Genomic DNA, 23,384 nt, shown 5'->3' with positions numbered 1-23,384 from the left:
AACATCAGAGGGCCTATAAAAACAAAAACTACTAACAATAACAAAACAAAAAATACTAAAACTAACTAAATTTAAAATAAAAAAACATAATAATAACAGGTTCAATATATATATATATATATATATATATATATATATATATATATATATATATATATATCATCTCAATGATACTGAAATAACACTGGTTTGAGTCACATGATCTCATAACAAAATTTAAATGATAATTTAAGACTCACCAAAGTAACATTTTACATTTTAACTTCTCAACTTCACAGGACATTTTTGAAATTAACACCATTCAACAGCATCTACAGGAAGCTCAAAGAAACAAACAAACACTGATGGTCACACACACATCAGGACTGTCAGACTGTGCAGTTATTTTAGAGGAAGAGTTTCACAACACTTACTGAAAACCCTCTCTCTCATCAGCGCGTCTGTCGTTTATTACTGAAGAGTTTTGAAGAGTTTGTCTTTTCATATTTGTGACTGAATCTGTTGAAGAAAATGTTTCTGAAATTAGTTTTGCTCTGTTTGTGTTTGTGGCGTCTGGATGGTGAGTTTAAATGTGTTTTTATGACTTCAGTTGTTTCTGTTCTGATGTGATAAATTACTGTTTATAAAATTAGTCAGAGAAGATTAAAATTCACTGTTTTTCTCATATAGAAATAATTACACTGATTTTACTGTCATCAAATTTGAATTCATGTCTATATTCAGTTGTTCAGGATAGATTCAATAAATAAACATAAATATGAAGCTCAGATAATCAACAGCATTAGTAAAGTGTCTTTTTATATAGTTATTGTTCCACATATAAATCTATTTTTCATTCATCATCATTTGTTTTTGTAGTTCTGCAGAATATTATTAACTTATTAACAAATTTAATGAATGAAAGTATTTTAGTGAAGCTTCATCAAACCAACAAGAATGATTTTAAAGCTTTAATCTGTGAAAAACTCTGATCTTCAGGAGTGTTTGGTGCTGATGAAGTGATTGTGAATAAAGGAGATTCAGTCACTCTAAACTCTGATCTTACTGAAATGAAGGATGATGATGAGATTCGGTGGATGTTTAAAAACACTTTAATAGCTGAAATCAATGTAACGGCCGACAGATTCACTGTATATGATGATGTTCTTGATGGGAGATTCAGAGACAGACTGAAACTGGACAAACAAACTGGATCTCTGACCATCACAAACACCACATTGAAACATGATGGACGTTATAGATTAGAGATCAACAGAGTGAGAAAGAGTTTCAATCTCAATGTCTTTGGTGAGTTAAATATTTTTTCACCTGTTTTATATTTTAATCATCAATTCAAACTCCATTTTGCTTCAGTTTAATGATGATATTCATTTACAATTTAAACATCAAACTATTTACTTCTGTAAATTACTGTCTTAATCTGTGTTGAACTGTTTCTGTTTGTTCTCCATGTGTGTGTTTGATGATACAGATAAAATATCAGTGAAGGAGGGAGATTCAGTCACTCTAAACTCTGATCTTACTGAAATGAAGGATGATGATGAGATTCAGTGGAGGTTTGAAAACACTTTAATAGCTGAAATCGATAAACAGGCCGACAGCGTCACTGTATATGATGATGTTCTTGATGGGAGATTCAGAGACAGACTGAAACTGGACAATCAAACTGGATCTCTGACCATCACAGACATCACAACTGAACATGCTGGAGTTTATCAACTACAGATGATTTCATCAGAATTCTCATCTAAAACATTCAGAGTTTCTGTCTATAGTGAGTAAAGATAATTTCTCCTGTCCATCAAATATTCTTATTTACTGTTTACATATTGAATTATTGAATCATTTACTTTGAGATGACAGAACATATAAACACTCATTTAACACACTGAACCAAAAATAAGTTATTTCTTTTTTTTCTTTTTTTTTCTTTTTTCAGAAATATTAGTTGATGTCAGCGCTGATATTAGTGTTTATTGACTGATCTGATCTCAGTTTGATGTTTTTATTCCTCAGACTCTGTCCACTGTTGTGGTCCTACTGAAGCTGTGATCCGATTGGTCCTCTCTGCTCTGGTGGGCGTGGCTACTGTCATTATTCTGGTTTATGACATCAGATCCAGAAGAGCTGAACAAGATCAAGCTCAGATTCACACATCAGGTACATGATTGATGATGTAATTTCTCACACACTAATTTTGCATATATTAATATTTGTGACATTTATTAATGAATGGCTTTATATGTTCATTTTTTCAGGAAGTATTGAAATCTGAAGCAGAACGCTGAACTTTAAAGATTCTTCAAGTGTGTTTTTGTCATAATAAACACTGATGATTATTTGAGCTTCTGCTCTTTCTGTGGCTGATTATTAAAAAATTAAGACTTTGTTTATATTTCTATCTTGCACAAAAAAATGAATAAAGAGACAGATCTCACTTTATTACTGCTGTATAGCCTATTTATCATGTGTATTTTCTTGCCTTTATCAATAAAGTTTTCTCACTCTCAAGAGTGTCTTTCCATGTTTTATTACATTTGATTTTTCAGTCTTGAAATTACAAAATCTGTGATACACGTTGATTTTTGACATCAAACTTCATTTCTTTTCATTAATTATTCTAATGTTGGCTCTCATGCAGAGTAATTAAAAAAAATACTCTGCAAAAGCGACATCTCTTCCGGCACACTCATGCCCTGTCCAAATACCCACACTTGCGGTATTGGCCACTTGAGAGCTCGTGCACGCGACAGGAAGTAGCCTAAGTGCGCAAGAGTCCCATGTCTTTAAATAAGCCCAAGTGCAGTGCCCTTAATGCACATTAAACCCACACTAGCCTATCTTGAATACTGCGTATCCCATCATGCATTATGTTCGGGAACATGCCCCGAAATCGCGAGATGTCAAAGAAAACATATGACTGTAAGTTGAATTAATTATATAATACATATGTTTTGGTAGTAAAATATAAAGTGTTGCGCATTTTATTGATGCAAAGACGAGTGGGATATGTGTATTTTGTACAACAATTGATATGCACGGAGCGTTCTTTAGAACTTCCGCAATAATATAAGCCAGCTGGAAAACTTCCGGTGAGAGTCATTTGCTGGTGTGTTGAGGATCAATAGTGTAATATTTAGTTTATAATCAGAATATATTCACTTAAATAGTCAGGCATTGCATTAATTTAGCTATTCAAACGTAAGGCAGCCTAAAAAACATATAAATAAAGACGTACATCATTGCTCCTCTTCTGCACTTTTATGTGAAAAAAGCTTCAAAAATTAAATATGTATTGTACACTTTAGTTAGATTAATTGAATAAAATGTGTGTTTTTACAAGTGTGCTGAAATCACTGACAGCTGCTGTGATTATAAAGGGTGAGCGTGGTGCTCACTTTCTGTGTCATTCATTCACAATACAAGATTCTGTGAGTACTTCATACTTCACATTGACAAAATGTAATTTTAAACCTAGTTATTTTATAATGTTTAATATTCAAAAACAAAGTGAAAAACGATTAGAGGAAATGGCTGATATATGCGCAAATAAATGCTACTTTGCCGCCACCTGCTGGTTAAAGTGCTAATTATTGTCTTTTTTATTTTTAAATTAGTGTTTTCTATCAAATGTTGAAAAGCTCAATTTCCTCCATCAAGCAACAATAAAGTCTTTAAATCTCTAGTGTGATTTGTCTCTGTGTCTCATCTGAGGATCAACAGCTCCATCTAGTGTCTCACCCTGAATCATGATATCAGGAGTTATTTGATCAGTATCTTCTGTCTTTGGTTTCCATCGAGACGTGAAGTGAATCTGTTCAAAGTTCACAAAAACAAACAAACACGATTAGGTGCATTTCCATCACGATGTTTGAGCGGATGACAGTGGTATCTTTTTCACACAAGACAAAAACCAGCTTTAGCGAGCGAAAAGGTTTTTTTTGCGAATTAAGGGGTTAATGAAATTTTACATTTCCATCAGTCATTTCTGATGCGCCCACTTCAAAAAATGCATGAAACAGAGTGATGGAAACATGCTGTCTAATCACACTTACGTCATTGGCAATGTCAGCGTATAATTTGCATTCATCAAAATCACCAGTCTGTTCGGCCTGTCTTCCCTTCATTCACTCTCTGTGCTGATGCTTCCTCTACAGTCCCTGCAGTAACTTTAACTTCTGTTTTCTCAAGTGATCTGTTCCTGCTCCATAAAGCCATTAGAGAAACTCTGAAATCAGTCTGAGAGGAGAAACTATCGAGACATTTGATAAGAAATGAACAACAGACAGTTACAGGAGAGAGCAGAGACAAACACTCACAGGATCTCATGACAAGATCAAACTGTTTCTTAACACTGTGGGTCAGTTTATTTCTCTAAAAGTCACACCATTGACTTACAGGAAGTTGAGGTCTACTGGAACTCAAAGTGACATTTTTTTTTCACTACAGAGCAGCTTCACATCAGCGCATCTGTCATTTTATCACTGAAGCACTTCTGAAGAGTTTGTCTTTTCATATTTGTGGACTGAAAGCGTTGAAGATGTTTCACTCTGTTTTCTTCTGTTTGTGTTTGTGGCGTCTGGTTGGTGAGTTTAAATGTGTTTTTATGATTTCAGTTTGTTTTTCTAAATGTTGTTTCTACAAAAACACTGAAGCTCAAACAGCAGCACATTAGTTTCAGTGTGACGTGATTCTCATCTAAAGAGAAAGTGTTTGTGGAGCTCAAATCTGTAATCATTTTTAATTAGGCATGTTTTATTATTATTTTCTCTTGTGCTTGTTGTTTATGGAATTATATTAATGTGTATGTGAGTGTTTGTATATTGTTATGATCAATGTCTTTGTTTGTTTATGGGATCACAGATATAAATGATCAATGCTTTAATCCAGTATATTTACATGTTGTATTTCATACTGATGTTCATTAACAAATATTGTCCTTCTCAAATCAATCAAAAATCAAATCAGCTTCAGTTCCTCCATCAGGAAATGAGAGTTTTATTCAAAATCACCAGAAAGATGCAATTATTAATCAGTTTTGTTGTTTTGAAATTATTAATTTCAAATGTAAATTTTACATTATTAACCATCATACATGTATTTATAAATCTATTTATTTATATAAACAGAAAAGTCTTGTTGTGTTTGTTCTTCAGGTGTGTTTGGTGTTACAGATGCAGTGAAGTCAGTGTCAGTGACGGAGGGAGATTCAGTCACTCTAGAGTCTGGTGTTACTAAAAGAGAGAGAAATGCTCTGATAATATGGGCGTTTGGACGTCCAGGGACTCAAATAGCTGATATCGATGATGCTGGAAGTGTCTCCATATCTAATGGTGCTCTTGATGGGAGATTCAGAGACAGACTGAAGCTGGATCATCAGACTGGATCTCTGACCATCACAAACACCAGAATCACAGACTCTGGAGAATATACAGTGAACATCAAAGGCACAAAAACAACCACATACAGATTCAGTGTTTCTGTCTACGGTGAGTCACAATTACAGCGTCTTGATGTATTTTTACTCAAATAATTAGTTAATAAATATTAATAAAATAATCAAACCACTTAATCATTTAAGATCAGATACACAGTTATTGATTTACTTTCACCTTATTTTTTTAAAAATAATCTTTCATTTGATCATTTTGTATGACAAAATTTCTTTCTGTTTAATCTTGTTCAATTTGCATCTTTTACAAATCTTGAGAAATTACTTCATATAAAGACTATCAGTTTCAGCATCAAACTCTCACTGACTCTCAATAAAACATTCAAACACTGACTGATAAAACACTCTTACTTACTGTTCATTTATTCTCTGATGTTTTTCAGCTCGTCTGCCTGTTCCTGTCATCAGCAGAGAATGTTCTTCATCATCATCATCATCATCAAATTGTTCATTGGTGTGTTCAGCTGTGAATGTGGGTCATGTGACTCTCTCCTGGTACAAAGGAAACAGTTTATTGTCCAGCATCAGTGTGTCTGATCTCAGCATCAGTCTCTCTCTACCTCTGGAGGTGGAATATCAGGATAAAAACACCTACAGCTGTGTGCTGAACAATCCCATCAGCAACCAGACTCAACATCTGGACATCACTCACCTCTGTCACACATGTTCAGGTACGGCAGTGCTGATATTGTTATTTGTTTTTCAATCAATGCAAAAAATACAGATGATGTATTTATAATATACAACTTTGTATACAATACACAAATTGTATAGACAATATGTTCAATGTCATCAGAATACAGATAAGAAAGATTAAAAATTTGTTAAAGATTGAAAAAGATAAAGAAAAAAGAGAAGAGCGAAAAATAACATAAGTGTAAGATAGAAGTCTGGAATTTAAGAAAGCGGATGAGAATGGGTCTGTGTTGGTTAGGTTTGGCACAAACACTGAGCAGCATATCTTTAATAAAGTCCTTTGGCCGAACAGTTGGAGACTCTTTCTCCTGCTGTGCTTTTTCAATACCGTCCAATTAGTCCTACGCTCCGTTCTCAATGTTTTTAATTTAGCGAACACGTCCAGTGTATCTGCCATGGGTCTCCGTGATTTTGCCAAGTAAGACATATTCCTGGATTAACATCTTTATTGATCCTGAAACAACATTCCAATCAACCGATAAAAAATTAAAATAACATTGAAGTAGAGTTAAAGTTAATGAGATAATTAAGCAATTAATTAAGTGATGATTGAGCAAAAATGATGAACACCTGCTCTTAACAAGCAAAAACACAAGAACTACAACTGACTTCTGTCACAGCTTCGAAATCAGATGAAATCAAGATCAGCTTTTTCAATATAATCCAAATAATTTCTTAAAAGTTGTTCTGATTAAACATAAAACCTTTTAGGCACAAACAGACATCAAGAATCAGCCTGTGAATCTCAATGACGGTGACAAGCAACATATTCTGATCAACAGATCAACTCTGAACATTAGAAATCTAAATGTTGGTTCTATAAAAACACTGAAGACTATTGAAGAATATCGTTGTTTAGAAATGATTGATTTCAAATGTAGATTTTAAACTATTTATTATCCATCATACATTTATTTAAAATCTACTTATTTATTTAAACAGAAAAATCTTGTTGTGTTTGTTCTGCAGCTGTGGATCCTGATTCAGATGCAGTGAAGTCAGTGTCAGTGACAGAGAGAGATTCAGTCACTCTAGAATCTGGTCTTACTGAAATACAGACACGTGAGAAGATATTGTGGACGTTTGGACGTTCAGAGACTCTTATAGCTGTAATCGATAAAGATGCTGGAAACTTCTCCACATCTAATGATGTTCTTGATGGGAGATTCAGAGACAGACTGAAGCTGGATCATCAGACTGGATCTCTGACCATCACAAACACCAGAATCACAGACTCTGGAGAATATCAAATAAACATCAGAGGCACGAAAACGACCACAAACAGATTCAGTGTTACTGTCTACGGTGAGTCACATTTACAGTCATTTGTGAAATCTTGTCAAATTTGTCACTTTTATAAATCTTGAGAAATGAATTAAGATGAAAACTAACAGTATCAGCATTAAACACACAAATGAACTTATCAGAACACAAATTAAGATATTTTTGATGAAATCCGATGGCTCCTGCATAGCCAGCAATGACATTTTCTCTCTCAAGATCCATTAATGTACTAAAAACATATTTAAATCAGTTCATGTGAGTACAGCGGTTCAATATTAATATTATAAAGCAACAAGAATATTTTTGGTGCGCCAAAAAAAACAAAATAACGACTTATTTAGTGATGGCCGATTTCAAAACACTGCTTCAGGAAGATTCGGAGCATAATGAATCTTTTGTGTCGAATCATGATTCGGATAGCGTGTGAAACCGCCAAACTGCTGAAATCACATGACTTTGGCTCTCTGAACCACTGATTCAACGCATTGATTCATAACGCTCCGAAGCGTCATGAGATGTTCTTCTGTAGCCGCTGAGTTGCAACTTCTCCATGCGGATCAGATTCTGGGTCCAACTGAAACGCTTGAACGACTGCGTGACTAAAGCCATTGCGATACATCCACTGTCAACATTAGCGCATGGTACCGTGACCGCAAGCTGGTTAAGGCCACACCCACCCTCCACCTTGCCCCGCCTCTCTCCTCCTCATTAGCATTTAAAGCTAGGCTGAATTTCAGGAAAGAGACTTCAGATACAGAACTAGGGACCACTTAGGCCTATATAAAAGCATCCAAAAAGCAGCATGTCACGGGAACTTTAAATTGTGTTCTGAAGATGAACGAAGGTCTTTCAGGTGTGAAACAGCATGAGGGTGAGCAATAAATGACATTATTTTCAAGAATCAGTGTATGAATCTCAACAATGGTGACAATCAAAAGTGCCATGCTGCAATGCATGCTGGGTACTAACATAGTACAAAACACCCAGCATGCATTGCAGCATTAATATACAGCTAAATTGTCCTATTATTTTGTTTAACTGTAAATATTTGCTTTTATTTTTTGCTGTTGTTTTAGTTTTATTTTTTTTTTTTAACATTTAGTAGTTTTTTGCGATGCCCAGAGTTGATCTGATTATCTGAATATTTTGTTGATTGTCACCATCGTTGAGATTCATGTGCTGATTGTTGATGTCTGTTAAACTCTGATTCCTGCAGGATATCATGCTGTAATAACACAGGGTTTGTGATGTGAAGGTGTTAATAGCACCACACAATTGTTAGACTGAAATTAAGTCTGGATACTTCATGATTGATTCTGATGTTGTTTTGCATGAGCTTTCTTTGGTGCTGCAGATGTGTTTTACAAATACACTTTCACAGCATATAATAAGAGTTAAGAGGCTTATTAATGGAAACACTGATCACAGCTATGGTGACTTCAAATGAAACACGAGTTAAACCTCAGAAAAAAACTGTAAACGTCAAACAAAAATAAAATCAATCTGGTTAGTAATAAGTGAAGCTGGTGATGCTGTTTGTGGAGGTGCTTAATCGTGATTTAATGCCTTTTATCTTCAGTTGATTTCATCTAAGATGACTCTATATTTAATATAACAGATTTTTTGGCTCAGATAAGGTCCAGTTTAGGTTTATTTCTTTGCTCTTGGCTGACATGTGGCATTGCTGTGGCCTGCTTGTGGCTCAGATCTGGCGAACAGGAACGGCCCACACAAGGACTGTAATTCAGGGCAGCGTGTGGGCCGGATCTGGGCCGACACAATGTTGCTATCTGGGCAAATTATGCATCAATCAGGATATGCAAATTAAAGTCATTCTACTTTCTTATTTACAGAATTGTAATTTTTTTTTCAAAAAGACAAAATTTGGTTTGCTGTTGTTGAACTTAAAACTAAAATTTGAAAAGAAGTTACATTTATAATAAAGTAAGTGTTGTTTTTAGTAGAGTCAGAATTTGTCCAAAAATAATGTCTTTAAAATTGATGGATATGCCTTGCTGGATATTATCATTAATAAATGCGTCAGTATTTTTCCAGAGTTGTTCAGTATAGAAACATGATTAAAATAAATGTGACAGAATGAACATGTCGTATCATTTTTATATTTCTTCATGAAATGTTTGACAGGGTCAAATATATTTATTATTTTGAAATATTTTGCTTTAGTGAGAAAGTTTGTTTGTTGCAAGCAGATGTTTTTCCAATTTAAATTTATAAATACATTATTCCTGTAAAAGTTTCCAGGAGATTCAGAAATAATATTCTCAAGAAAAAGGGATCTAATTTATAAAAAAGTTCCTGTTGGTGGAAATTTGACAGTTTGACAGGAATTTCTGATATGTTATAATTTCACATCAACAGAAATTTCAACAGAAAAATATACTAGATGTAATATTGACTTTTCAAATACTGATTAAGCCAATTTATTTTAAAAGTATAATTTAAAGATCAATCCATTTTTTCTGTGATCTAACAAATGCTCCCTCATCTTTTTATAAAACTCATCTACACATTTTGATGAGGAAGTTCAATCTTTTCAGCATCAGCATTAAAATATTATTTAATATTTTGACAAAAGTGTTGTAATACTCTTATCATTTTTTGTCTTTTTAGCCAATTTGCTTCTAAAAGTGCGTAGATATTTACCAATTTCATATTTTGCTAATTCCCAGTCACTGCAAAAATTGTTTTATTTATTTGCTTTTTCCCAATAATTTGTGATTATAAAATTAACTTTTTCTTTAATTTCATATAATTAAGCAATGAAATATTCAGTTTCCAATATGAAGTAGTTTTATGCAAATTAGCAGTAACTGAAAAAGGAAAGCAAATAGAGATGCATTTGTCAGAAAATGAATTTGAATCTCTAGAGAGACAAGCAGCGCTGATATTAGTGTTGAATACTGTAAGATCTGATGTCAGTTTGATGTTTTTATTCCTCAGACTCTGTCCGCGGTTGTGATTCAGTTGAAGCTGTGATCCGATTGGTCGTCACTGCTCTGATGGGCGTGGCTGCAGCGGCTGCTGTTGTTGTTCTGGTTTATGACATCAGATCCAGAAGAGCTGAACTGGATCAAGCATCAAAAACCTAAATGATGTTGTTATATTCATCTGCTGGTATCAATGTTTGTTTATAGGCGGCTCATTTCCACCCTACAGAAGATAATTCTCCCTTTTTACTTTTTTTTTTTTTTTTTTTAATTTTTTAAAAACATTTTGTTTACAACTTTATCTTTCATATTAGATTGTGTTCTTTAAACACACTTTTTTTTTTTTTTTACTTTTTTAAAAACATTTTGTTTACAACTTTATCTTTCATATTAGATTGTGTTCTTTAAACACTTAAAGGATCTTGTGTGTCTTTCAGGGTTATTATTGTTCAGTCAGAGCTGGTTAATGGTGTTCAGATCAGACGTCTCTAATAGTAATAATGAAGCTCCTCTACTGGCTGAACATAAACACACTGAAATATAACAGCTCTCTATTTTGCTTTTTTTCAGTAACAGATTTTTTTTTTTTAAAATAGAAAAGCTTTATTGTTTATGTTTCTCTCAGATGAGATGCTGTATATGTGTCATGTATTTGCTTGTCTTTATAAATAAAGTTTCTCAGTCTGAGGTTCAAGAGTTTCTCCATGTTTCATTATATGTCTATGACGCCCCCTGGAGGAAAATAAACAGCTTTGCATTATTAAAACATAATTTAATACTTTAAAAGTTTACATGATTATCAAGCACATTCTTCTTATAGCCTACCACTGAAAACATTGTTTATATATATATATATATATATATATATATATATATATATATATATATATATATATATATATTATTTTTTATTTTTTTTATTTTTTATCATTAGATGATTATTTTTGTATGTCTAAAAGATTTTCAGGCATAAACTACTTCTAAAACAGAATAACATACATTAATATAATGAGTTTGTTTCCCCATATGAGTTCTTTTCACACTTTCAGGGTTCCAGTGTTTCTTTCCAAAGAAGTGTCTTTCCAAAATCGGAAAAATAAACAGATTGAAAGATGTCAAAATTACCGTCACTTCCACAGCCGGTAAAAGTGTTAACAATTTTTTTTAATGCCAGTGTAATATAACGCAAAGTATAGTGCTATTAATGTGCATAAAATTCTTAAAAACACATACAATTTGATTTGAAATTTGTGGTTTATTGATAAAGATTGCGCCTTTTTGACAATTTGATCTGACGTTGTCGGAGTTGTGAGATCCAGGCGATCACCGGACGCTCAGCGCTCATGTGCCCAGCCGAGAGCAGCCTTACCCCGGCTAGTCCTTCTGACGTTTGCCGCTGGCTCCGTTTTGGCTGAGGGCAACGTGACGTTTCATAACTTTATATATGGCTATTAAACTTTTGTATCCTACTAAAGCGCTGATTTTGTACGCTTGACTGAATTGTTTGCTTTATTTTTTATTGTATATTTTTATACCTTTTATAATGGCTATTATTGATCATTAAAACTGACATAAAACAAATAGAGACATGGTTTTGTTTTATGTTAAAGCCTATTTCATTTTATTACAGTGAAGTTAATCAGAGTATGCACAAATAGTATTACATTTAATATTTTTGAAATATATACGAAAAGAGGCAGAATGGTGTTTTATAACAAATTTCGATTTATTGTTGGCTAAAATATAAAGAGATAACCGGAGAAGCCAGAGCGAGCGGAGTGACGTTATCAAGAACGCTGCTGTTCCATTTGCAGAATCACCGGACTTGTGTTCTCCCGTGCACGGGAGTTCGTTCTCGAGTCGAACTTGCCAAGTCCTAACTACCAAGGACGCGAGTCCGAAGTTTGCGAACTTGGTTTTGAGAAATGCCAGTTGAAAAGCTCCATTTCCTCCATCAGGCAACAATAAAGTCTTTAAATCTCTAGTGTGATTTGTCCCACACAGCAGGAGACTCCTAGGCGGATCCGCATTCAAGTCGCCAAACCCGCGTGACTGTCATATTCGTTTTGACGCCTCCCAGAGGATCAGGTCCGCATCCTGGCGACGCCATAAACTCTACTGTCAATCAGCGGGTCTTGAGCGGACCCATGTCGGATCCGCGGACGCGCACGCGCCTTTACTGTAACGGTTGTATCCAGTGGCGCAAAAAGTGGGTATGCGCTATATGCGGCGCATAGGGGCGCGCACCATGGGGGGCGCCAAAGCGATGTTTTTTTTTTTTTTTTTTTTTTTTTTTTAAATATTAATAAAAGTTATATAAATGCATATAAAAGTTATATATATAAAAAAAAAGTTATTTAAATTTTAGAGGACTAACAGGCTAGAGTAGGCGCCGGTGCCCTCATAAGATTCCATCATAGAATTTAGACGGGTAATATCGCGATTGGGCGGGGCGCAGCGCTGAGTGAGCAGCAGTAACGTTAGTGAGTTGTTTCGAACAAGATGGATAAAGCAAAAAAGCTATCGGGGGCTAAAAACAGAAAAAGAAAGAGGGAAAAGGAGATGGCATGTCGAGGGATGCGACAGCAGTTAAATAAGTGGATGGTGAAAGGCAACAGGTAGGATTTAAAATGTGGCGTCTATGCTTGGAGGCTTGCAATACGTTATTTATGTTAACGGACTAGCTAGTGTTTGCTAAGACAGAATATGTAGCTAGCTTAGAATATGCAAAACCGAGGTTGCTGAGCTGAAAACTGAAAAATATAAGGTAGCATGTACAATAAATGACAAGAATCTGGAAAACAACTTTAATATCTCTGGTTTACCGTGGAATCATGCATATATTTGCTACCAAACTTGGAGGCTTTCAAATATTAATGTTGACTGACAAGTGTTTACTAACTTACTGCAAAATAATGTTGCTGATATCTACATTTAGATTTTGGTTAAAACCTTTGGTACCAATCCCGTGCATGACATATCTCAATTTTATTAAAGTAAAATGACAACTGGTAAATATAAGGTAGCATGCACAATAAATGACTAGAAGCTGGAAAACATTACTTATGCAATAAGGCTGGTTTATCATGGAAACAAATAGATTTTAGAACAAATAGATAGGCTACAGTTACATCTGCTGGGACATGTAAGCTGTAACATCTCTCTCTCCCTTTAAAGATCTCTGCTATATGTGTGTGTGTGTGTGTGTGTGTGTGTGTGTGTATCAGAGGTGGGTAGTAACGAAGTACATTTACTTCGTTACATGTACTTGAGTAGTTTTTTTGGAAAATTTGTACTTTTTAGAGTAGATTAAAATGTGAGTACTTTTACTTTAACTTGAGTACATTTGTAATGAAAAATCTGTACTTTTACTTCGCTACAATGGGCAACGTTCCTCTCGTTACTTTATTTTAATTAAATACTGTAAATGTTAAGAAATGCGTAGTTTATTCCATGCGCGCTGTCTCTTATTTCATGAACGATGCCCCATTCACAAATGAATTCACTCTTTTGAGTCGATTCTGTTCAAAGACTTGATCAAACAAGTTGTCTAAATTGTCTAAATGACAATTCGATTCGCGAATCAGTTTGAGTGATTTGTTCAGTTCCTGCACGCGCTGAATCGTTTGAAGCGGTTTCTCACTCGGAGCGGATGAAGTGGCAGTGGACCTACAGTCAATTCAAAGCAAATCTGCAAATGCATCCAATTGTTTGCCAGCGATGAAGACCTTTATTAGTTGAGCTGCGCATGCTGTCTGTGAACAATTCCACAGGTAGGCTTATCGATTTAATTAGATTTTACTTCATGATACAGCCAATAGCCGACATTTTACAACCAAACAGATTATTACGTCACTATAACAAATGTATATTTCTTTACCGTTTTTATGGCATATATCTTAATTTATACATTAATTTATACATATAGGCCTACTATTGCGCAATGGCGGCGCCAGCGACCTATTCGTCTTGAAATGAACGCTTTGCGTTGACACAGTTAAGCAGTTACACGCGCCTGCAGAAATATACATTTGATTACATTTTGGAGAACAGACCGAAGAAGATCCGTCAATGTGTATTTGATCATTGTTTGTGTCAAGTTCAGATATGAGAGCGAGCACATGTAAAGAGTTTTCTCTATTCTTTAAAATGTAACGTTAGCTGTATACGTTAATATAGTAACGATACATTCGGGTTACAGATGCTAGAAATAATACTTGTCTCTTCTATGTTTGTTTGTTGCAAAGATATCTAATTATGATAATAAATTAAATATCTATTTAAATAATAAACATTAAATGATAACATGCTATTGTGTGTGTGTGTGTATATATATATATATATATATATATATATATATATATATATATATATATATAGATATATATAATAAAAGTAACTAGTAACGAGCTACTTGAGTAAGATTTTTATTGGATACTTTTTTACTCTTACTCAAGTAACTATTAGGATTATTACTTTCACTTTTACTTTGAGTAAATATTTCTATAAGTACTTGTACTTTTACTTGAGTACAGTTTTTGGATACTCTACCCACCTCTGGTGTGTATATATATATATATATATATATATATATATATATATATATATGTATATGTATGTATGTATAGCACAGACCAGAGAGAGAGAGATGTGACCCTGTAATTACATATGTATATGTGTGTGTGTGTGTGTGTGTGTGCCATATTTGTACTTTTTATAATCCAAAATGTTAATGTAATTTCAACAGCATCACAATCTTACTGCATAATAGTTGTCTTATCTGATGCCAGCACTAGGCTGATTTAAAAATTGAATTTAGGCTGCTATATTTAACAGTGAGTTTATTTCATTCAGGTGTGAGGATGGTGGATCAGGAAAGACAGGGGAAGGCAACAGGTAGGTCTAACATTAGGTGGTAGTGTAGAGGGAGCCACTTGATACCAACAGGTTCATAATGTTTGTTTGACAATGTCTTAGTGGAGAAGAACACAGGCAAGAGGTAAAAGAGACAGACATGACATCAAGTAAAGATGAGACCAGTGATGATATCAGGTAGGTGTTATATTAGTTTGACCACACCAAACTAAGTTCTGTTTACCAGCCTATTCACTGTGTCCTTTTTGGGTAAAAATTAGTGCAGACAGAGATGGAAAGCCACTCACCACTGAGGAGGAATTGGAGAAGAATGTGGAAAAGGGAGGTGAAGATTGTGACGGCTGGTAAAAGAGGAGGAAGCAATTGCAGGCAATCAGAAGAAGTTTATTGAAATCAGAGTCCAGAATGTAGGCAATGGCAACGAAGGTCTACGGTGGCGTGAGAAGAGCTGGATGGTGAAGTCGCAGGTGAAGGTGAAGACGGTCAATGGATGAAACCAGGAACAGACCGGAACACTGACACGAAGACGACAACACGAATACAATCCAGCACACGAACACGGAAGACGGTAAACCAACTAGGCAGTGGAGACATGAATGAGGATCTGACAACAGACAGAGAGATGAGTGAGTATATGTAGCTGAGTGGAGATGAGGATCAGCTGGAGCGAGACAATCAACACACAGGTGACAACAATCAACCAAACGAGCACATGGAGACTACGTGAGTACAACAACAACACAAAACATGACACGGAGGAAACAATGGATTTCCTACCGTGACAGTACCCCTCCCCTAGGACGTCACCTGACGTTCCCAGCCTGCTTTACCTGTAGATTGTAATCATCAATAAGGCGGTGATCCAGTATGTCCCGAGCAGGAACCCACCTTCTCTCCTCCGGACCGTAACCTTCCCAATCCACCAAGTACTGAAATCCGCGTCCCCTCCGTCTAGAGTCCAGAATACGATTAACCAAATATGTGGTTTCCCCATTAACGATACGAGGCGGGGGGGAAAGGGGGCAGGCGGGTTAAGACGGGAAAAAATAACCGGTTTAATTTTGGACACATGGAACACGGGATGAACCCTCCTGTACGCCGGAGGAAGGCTAAGACGCACTGTTACCGGATTAATGATTTTGGTAACAGAAAACGGGCCAATAAATTTGGGAGCAAGCTTATTCGAAACGGAACGCATCTGAATATTCTGGGTAGAAAGCCACACTCTTTGACCGACGACGTAACGGGGAGGCTTCGACCGGTGGCGATCGGCCTTAGCCTTGGTGCGCGACCTAGCCTGGAGCAGAGCTCTGCGAGCTCTGGTCCAGGTGCGGTGACACCTCTGGACTAGTGCGTGTGCGGAGGGGACCGAAACCTCGGATTCCGTACTGACAAAATTAGGTGGTTGGTACCCTAAACTACACTTAAATGGAGACATGCCCGTAGATGACACTGGTAAAGAATTGTGTGCGTACTCCACAATTGAGAGTTGCTGACACCAGGACGAAGGATTATTGGAAGCCAAACATCGCAAAACCCTTTCGACATCCTGATTGGCTCGCTCGGTTTGACCATTGCTCTGGGGATGGAACCCGGAAGAAAGACTAACAGTCGCTCCTAACAATTTACAAAATTCTCGCCAAAATTTGGACACAAATTGGGGACCCCTGTCAGAAACCACGTCTGTCGGAAGGCCATGTATACGGAAGACGTGGTCAATGACAGCTACCGCTGTTTCCTTGGCTGATGGTAATTTGGGCAAGGGAATAAAATGAGTCGCCTTCGAGAACCGGTCCACTACGGTTAAAATCACCGTATTGCCCTTAGAGGGCGGGAGGGCGGTAATGAAATCTAGCGAAATGTGGGACCAGGGTCTCGAAGGGACAGACAGCGGTAAGAGTAACCCATCTGGAGGTCGATTGGAAGTCTTACCAATAGCGCAAACTGAACAAGCCAAGACGAAGTCGTGGACGTCACGAGCCATACCAGGCCACCAAAATCGTTGCTTAACTAGAAACCTAGTTCTACTAACCCCTGGGTGACAAGCAACACTGGAACAATGACCCCACTGGAGAACGTCTGACCGTAACCCCTCCGGCACAAACAATCGGTTCGGTGGGCAACGAGTCGGGGGCGTTACCCCTTCTAAGGCAGTCAACACCTTCGATTCGACCTCCCATCTGAGCGCGGAGATAATGATGGTCCCCGGTAAAATGGGCATGGAAGCAGCAGGCGATCGCTCCCCATCTCATCTAGAGGAGTTTTTGCAGAGAGCCGTTGATCGCATGCTGCTTCCATGATGGTCAGATCCTACTGTGACGGCTGGTAAAAGAGGAGGAAGCAATTGCAGGCAATCAGAAGAAGTTTATTGAAATCAGAGTCCAGAATGTAGGCAATGGCAACGAAGGTCTACGGTGGCGTGAGAAGAGCTGGATGGTGAAGTCGCAGGTGAAGGTGAAGACGGTCAATGGATGAAACCAGGAACAGACCGGAACACTGACACGAAGACGACAACACGAATACAATCCAGCACACGAACACGGAAGACGGTAAACCAACTAGGCAGTGGAGACATGAATGAGGATCTGACAACAGACAGAGAGATGAGTGAGTATATGTAGCTGAGTGGAGATGAGGATCAGCTGGAGCGAGACAATCAACACACAGGTGACAACAATCAACCAAACGAGCACATGGAGACTACGTGAGTACAACAACAACACAAAACATGACACGGAGGAAACAATGGATTTCCTACCGTGACAAAGATGAGGTGGAAGAGGATGTGGAACAGAGAGGTGAAGAGGAGATGGAGGTGGAAATGGAACAGAGAGGTGAAGAGGAGAGGGCTGAGACGAGGCATTAATCAGAAGATCCATCTGACTGGCCACCACCACACCAGATTGGGGACTCATTTAGGCAGTGTATGGTTGAGAATGGTCCACAGAAATGTCCTGATGGACCATATCCAAGATCAGACAAGAGTAGAAGGTGTTTTTCTAAAGCATACTGTTTTCATTCAATGTCCAATGGAGAAAAAGTGCAGCGGGATTGGTTACTGTACTCCAAAAGAACAAATAAAGTGTATTGTTTTGCATGTAAGCTTTTTGGTGGAGCTAGAGTTGTTGACACACGCTTTGTGGTAGGGTACAATAACTGGCAGTGTCTTTCAAAAACGCTGCAGCACCATGAAACCAGTGGTGATCACATAAATGCTTATCTGTTGTGGAAAGAATTAGCATCACGCTTACGCCTTGGTAAAACTATTGACAGAACATTGCAAAGAGCCATAGATGCTGAAAAGGCACACTGGAGAAGTGTGTTAACAAGAGTGATTGACTGCATACTATTCCTTGCAGAAAGGAACTTGCCACTAAGGGGGAAAAATGCTAAGTTAGGAGATCCTAAAAATGGAAATTTCCTGGGTGTCCTTGACGTCATAGCACGATATGATGCTACACTAGCAGAGCATCTTAGGAAGGTAGCTTCTAAAGAAACCACAGGATATCTTTCCTGGTGCACTCAAAATGAATTTTTAGATTCAATTTCAGAATGTGTACTTGTTCGAATTTGTGCCCAGGTCAAAGCCTCCAAGTACTTTGCAGTGGAGTTGGATTGCACACCTGACATTTCAAAGCAGGAGCAGGCCTCCGTAATAATCCGGTATGTTCATACAGATGACAATAAGAATGCCACCATCAATGGGTCTTTTGTTGGCTTCACAGTCGTGAAAGACACAACTGGTAAAGGCCTCACAGAAACACTGACTGGGGTTCTGGATAACCTGGGGTTGGAGTTGGCTAACTGTAGGGGGCAGAGCTATGACAATGGCTCAAATATGAGGGGTATACACAAGGGTGTGCAAGCATTGGTGCAGCAGAAGTGTCCAGAGGCACTATTTATCCCCTGCTGTAGCCACAGTCTGAACCTTCTGTTATGTGATGCTGTGTCGTCAAAAAGAATGTGTCTAACCTTTTTTGGCACTCTCCAAAGACTGTACACCATTTTTTCGGCTTCAGTGAAGAGGTGGGATATTCTGAAAGAATTTGTGGACATAACACTGAAGCCTCTGAGTGATACCAGGTGGGAAGCAAAAATAGACTCCGTCAAAGCTGTACGTTTCCAGTTAGGGGGGATTCTTGATGCTTTGGAAAAGCTTGAGGAAGTGGAAAAAGACAGCAAAACTGTCTCAGAGGCAAAGTCGCTGTCTAGCGAGATTGTCAGCATGGAGTTCCTCATGTGCCTCCTGGTTTGGTATGATCTGTTGTCAGAAATCACCTATGTCAGCAAGGCAATGCAAGCAGTGAACATCTCGATGGACACTGCCATTAGAATGATAGACTCTCTTAAAGAATTCTTGCTTAAGTATAGAGTGGAGGGCTTTCAAAAATCCCTTGACATTGCACGTCGAATAGCCATTGAGATGGATGCTTCCCCTGAGTTTAGAGAGAGACGTTTCAGAAAGCAAAAGAGATTTTATGGTGATGATTCCAGCAGTGGCCATTATGAACAGGAACCTAAGACCCATTTTAGGTGCATGGTTTTCAATGCAATTGTTGACACAGTAATTCAGGAGTTGTCTGACAGATTTTGCAATCTTCAGCTTGTGTCCGAAAAGTTTAAGTTCATTTTTAAAATGGAACACATGACAAAAGCTGAGTTGGAGGAATCAGTGACAAGGCATGCCCTAGCTACCAATGATGTTTCAAGGGATATCATTCAGGAAATTTACCCAGCGAGCCGTCTACTTAGGGGTCATGAAAAGGCTCTGGATAAATTAAATTTCCTCCTACAGGAGAACCTTGATTTGGTTTTTCCAAATGTAACAGTAGCCCTGAGAGTTTTCCTGACAATGCCTTTGACAGTTGCCTCTGCGGAGAGATCATTCAGCAAGCTAAAGCTGATAAAGACATACCTTCGTTCCAACATGAGTAATGATCGCTTAAACCAATTAGCAGTCATTTCAATTGAAAACAGTGTGGCAAAAACCATTTCATTCGATGCAATACTAGATAAATTGGCAAGTGAAAAGGCACGTCATGTTACAATTTAGTAGAAACTAAAGAGCGACTACATTTTTTGCTGCATACCCCTCTAACACTGGATAGTTGCGCCCCTGCCCATTGGGTAGGTAGTGGCCTCCGCAGCGTCCCCTCGGGTTCGCTTCCCCAGTGTAGTCTAGTTTACTTAGTGGGTATGAGGTGAAACAGCAGTAAACTCCTTGGCGTGAGCTCGCCCCCTTCTCCAGTCCTCCGGTGCTATAGGCGGTTAGAGAAATTTTTTTATACATTTTAACCATAAATGCTCATCTTGAACTAGCTCTCTTCTTCTTCTTCTTCTCTATTAGAATTCCAGCAGTGTAGACGCTTAGCAGTGTATTACTGCCCTCCACAGGTCAAAGTTTGAACTAATTGTTATATACTATTGAACTAGCATATGATGAGATGAGCATTTATGGTTAAAATGTATAAAATTTTATTTTATTTTTTAGAAAATGACCAATGGTTTCTCTAGATAAGACTCTTATTCCTCGTCTGGTATCGTTTAAAGCTCTTTGAAGCTGCACTGAAACTGTCATTTTGACCTTCAACCGTTTGGAGGCCATTGAAGTCCACTATAAGGAGAAAAATCCTGGAATGTTTTCATCAAAAACTTTAATTTCTTTTCGACTGAAGAAAGAAAGACATGAACATCTTGGATGACATCCCAGATAGCATCAATGATTGAAATAACATTGATTCAATGTCGTTACTGTTGACACATTAACATTGATTCAATGACATTTTTGCACCCTCAATTAATGTTGAATTAATGTTAAATTTCAACAATAAATCAATGGTAATGTCATTGAATCAGGGTTACAATGTGATGTTGGTTCAACATCATGCTTCCACTCTCAGAAGATGAAACACAACTGACTTAAAGCCACAGCCTGAAATCAACTGAAGATAAAAGAAGATGATAAATCTCTCAAGATCTCAGCAGAAGCTCTTTTTGAGAACTAACAGAGTTTTAGATGTTGATGTTTTATTGAAAATGTTTGGTCACCATTTTGGTGGTCAGTGGTTCCTTTAGTTTAGCAGTTTGACTCCTTTAGTTGTGTGAGTTTGTGCTCTTTGTAACAGTGTTTACTATCACACACCATTTGTTGCAAAGAAACCTGAAACAAAATGAAAGCGTGATATATTTTCATCATCATAAAGCAGAATCATTTACTAGTTTTTTTCCAGAGCAAGAGCACATTTGTTTTTAATATGTCATATTCACCAACAATTCTTTCATTTTCTTACAGATCAGGCATTCTGAATCTTGACTTTTAAAGTTATAATTTTTAGAAAGATTTGACACACACAGACATCAAGAATCAGTGCATGAATCTCAACAATGGTGACATGCTTCATGCTGCAATGCATTCTGGGGTCCATGGATGAGTTTAGCATGATGCATCCAGAATGCATTGCAGCATGAAGCATGTCACCATTATTGAGATTCATACGCTGATTCTAGATGTCTGTGTGTGAAGAAGTTTTGCTGGAGTTTTAAAGTATTTAGTGTGCAATGTGTTTTAAAATTCATTCAGCTTTTCTGATTAAAACGGTTTCATCACTGTATTTCTAGAAGAATCAACACAAACTTAATATTTTACTCATATAAAGCTCCGCCATTAGATCAGTGATCAAATAAGCCACTACATGACGGTTATGTTCTGATCATGAAGCAGCTGATCATATTTTCTCTTGTCATTATTGTTAATAACAAACAGCTACAACAGACACAGAAAAACTAACACTAAAAAAGTTAAGAGTAAAACTGCGTAACTGAAGCAACGACTGACCTCGATCACGGTGACATCAAACAAAACTATTATTTTCAACAAATCATCAATATCTAAACCTCTGGTAATTCTCAATAACAACTTTTGTAGATGTTTGTCAGAAATAAAGTCAGTCTGGTTAGTAATAAGTGAAGCTGGTAATGCTGTTTGTGTAGATGTTTGATCAGATCTTCAGTGATTTAATGTCTTTTATCTTCAGTTGATTTCATCGAAGGCTGTGGCTGAAGTTGTAGTTCTTGTTGTTTCTCTGTCCTTCAGTGATTCTGCTCGTTATCACCTAATTATCTCATTAACTCCAAGACCAATTCAGTGTTACATTTAATAGCCTGTAGTGTTCACACTGAGTAGTGTTCATTTCATCTGGGCTAAACCATGTGCTAAACAAGGGTGTGCTGGTTGGGAGGCGTCCGACCAGTGGGACTGTGACAGTTAAGGGGTTAATAAACATCAAACCATATATACTTTTGTAAATGACTGTTTCAATCTGTGTTGAACCTGTTTCTGTTTGTTCTGTGTGTGTTTGATGATACAGATGAAATATCAGTGAAGGAGGGAGATTCAGTCACTCTAAACTCTGATCTTACTGAAATGAAGAATAATGAAGTGATTCAGTGGAGGTTTGGAAACACTTTAATAGCTGAAATCAATAAACAGGTCGACAGATTCACTGTATATGATGATGTTCTTGATGGGAGATTCAAAGACAGACTGAAACTGAACAATCAAACTGGATCTCTGACCATCACTAACACCAGAACTGAACATGATGGAGATTATCAACTAAATATCAACAGTGTGAGCAAGAGGTTTATTCTCAATGTCTTTGGTGAGTTAAAAGAAAAAATGCTTTTACCTGTTTTTTAATGACAAAATTGAAATGAATTCATACACCATTTTGTTTTCTATGATATTATTTTTAAAATTTAAATTTAGTAAAACACTGTAAAAGTTATGTAACAGCATTAATGTGACAAACCCTGTTTCTGTTTGTTCTTCATGTGTGTTTGATGATTCAGATGAAGTGAAGGAAGTGTCAGTGAAGGAGGGAGATTCAGTCACTCTAAACTCTGATCTTACTGAACTGAAGGATGTTGATGGGATTCTGTGGTGGTTTGAAAACACTGTAATAGCTTTAATCAATAAACAGGACAACAGCTTCACTGTATATGATGATGTTCTTGATGGGAGATTCAGAGACAGACTGAAACTGGACAATCAAACTGGATCTCTGACCATCACAAACACCACAACTGAACATGATGGAGATTATAAACTGCTGTTGTTTTCATCAGAA

General features: G+C 37.0%; 2 protein-coding genes across 3 annotated transcripts; both read left to right on the top strand.

Moving 5' to 3' along the window:
* The first annotated feature begins 457 nt into the window (after window positions 1-457).
* On the top strand, window positions 458-2,275 carry LOC137028209 (uncharacterized). The gene is made up of 5 exons (XM_067396977.1): window positions 458-559; window positions 867-1,287; window positions 1,472-1,774; window positions 2,017-2,160; window positions 2,259-2,275. The coding sequence occupies exons 2-5, from the start codon at window positions 1,050-1,052 to the stop codon at window positions 2,273-2,275; spliced, it is 702 nt and encodes a 233-aa protein (XP_067253078.1). The 5' UTR covers window positions 458-559; window positions 867-1,049.
* A 1,961-nt stretch (window positions 2,276-4,236) lies between these two features.
* On the top strand, window positions 4,237-10,949 carry LOC137028025 (SLAM family member 5-like). Of its 2 annotated transcripts, none has more exons than XM_067396724.1 (5): window positions 4,237-4,586; window positions 5,175-5,489; window positions 5,836-6,123; window positions 7,118-7,453; window positions 10,394-10,949. In XM_067396724.1, the coding sequence occupies exons 1-5, from the start codon at window positions 4,541-4,543 to the stop codon at window positions 10,540-10,542; spliced, it is 1,134 nt and encodes a 377-aa protein (XP_067252825.1). In that variant the 5' UTR covers window positions 4,237-4,540; the 3' UTR covers window positions 10,543-10,949. The 2 variants fall into 2 exon arrangements, with proteins under 2 accessions (XP_067252825.1, XP_067252824.1); XM_067396723.1 differs by having other exon boundaries at window positions 5,157-5,489.
* Window positions 10,950-23,384: the final 12,435 nt, after the last annotated feature.

Source organism: Chanodichthys erythropterus, chromosome 10, assembly GCF_024489055.1.
Source record: "Chanodichthys erythropterus isolate Z2021 chromosome 10, ASM2448905v1, whole genome shotgun sequence".
NCBI lineage: Eukaryota > Metazoa > Chordata > Actinopteri > Cypriniformes > Xenocyprididae > Chanodichthys > Chanodichthys erythropterus.
The sequence above is the reverse complement of the archived record's forward strand: the minus strand, read 5'-3'. Positions and strand labels throughout refer to the sequence as shown.

Coding starts and splice junctions, on each gene's coding strand:
- LOC137028209 (XM_067396977.1), top strand. CDS start 1,050: ATGAAGGATGATGATGAGATTCGGTGGATGTTTAAAAACACTTTAATA. Junction 1,288..1,471: donor TTTCAATCTCAATGTCTTTG/GTGAGTTAAATA, acceptor TTGATGATACAG/ATAAAATATCAGTGAAGGAG. Junction 1,775..2,016: donor ATTCAGAGTTTCTGTCTATA/GTGAGTAAAGAT, acceptor TTTATTCCTCAG/ACTCTGTCCACTGTTGTGGT.
- LOC137028025 (XM_067396723.1), top strand. CDS start 4,541: ATGTTTCACTCTGTTTTCTTCTGTTTGTGTTTGTGGCGTCTGGTTG. Junction 4,587..5,156: donor GTGTTTGTGGCGTCTGGTTG/GTGAGTTTAAAT, acceptor TTTGTTCTTCAG/GTGTGTTTGGTGTTACAGAT. Junction 6,124..7,117: donor CCTCTGTCACACATGTTCAG/GTACGGCAGTGC, acceptor TTTGTTCTGCAG/CTGTGGATCCTGATTCAGAT.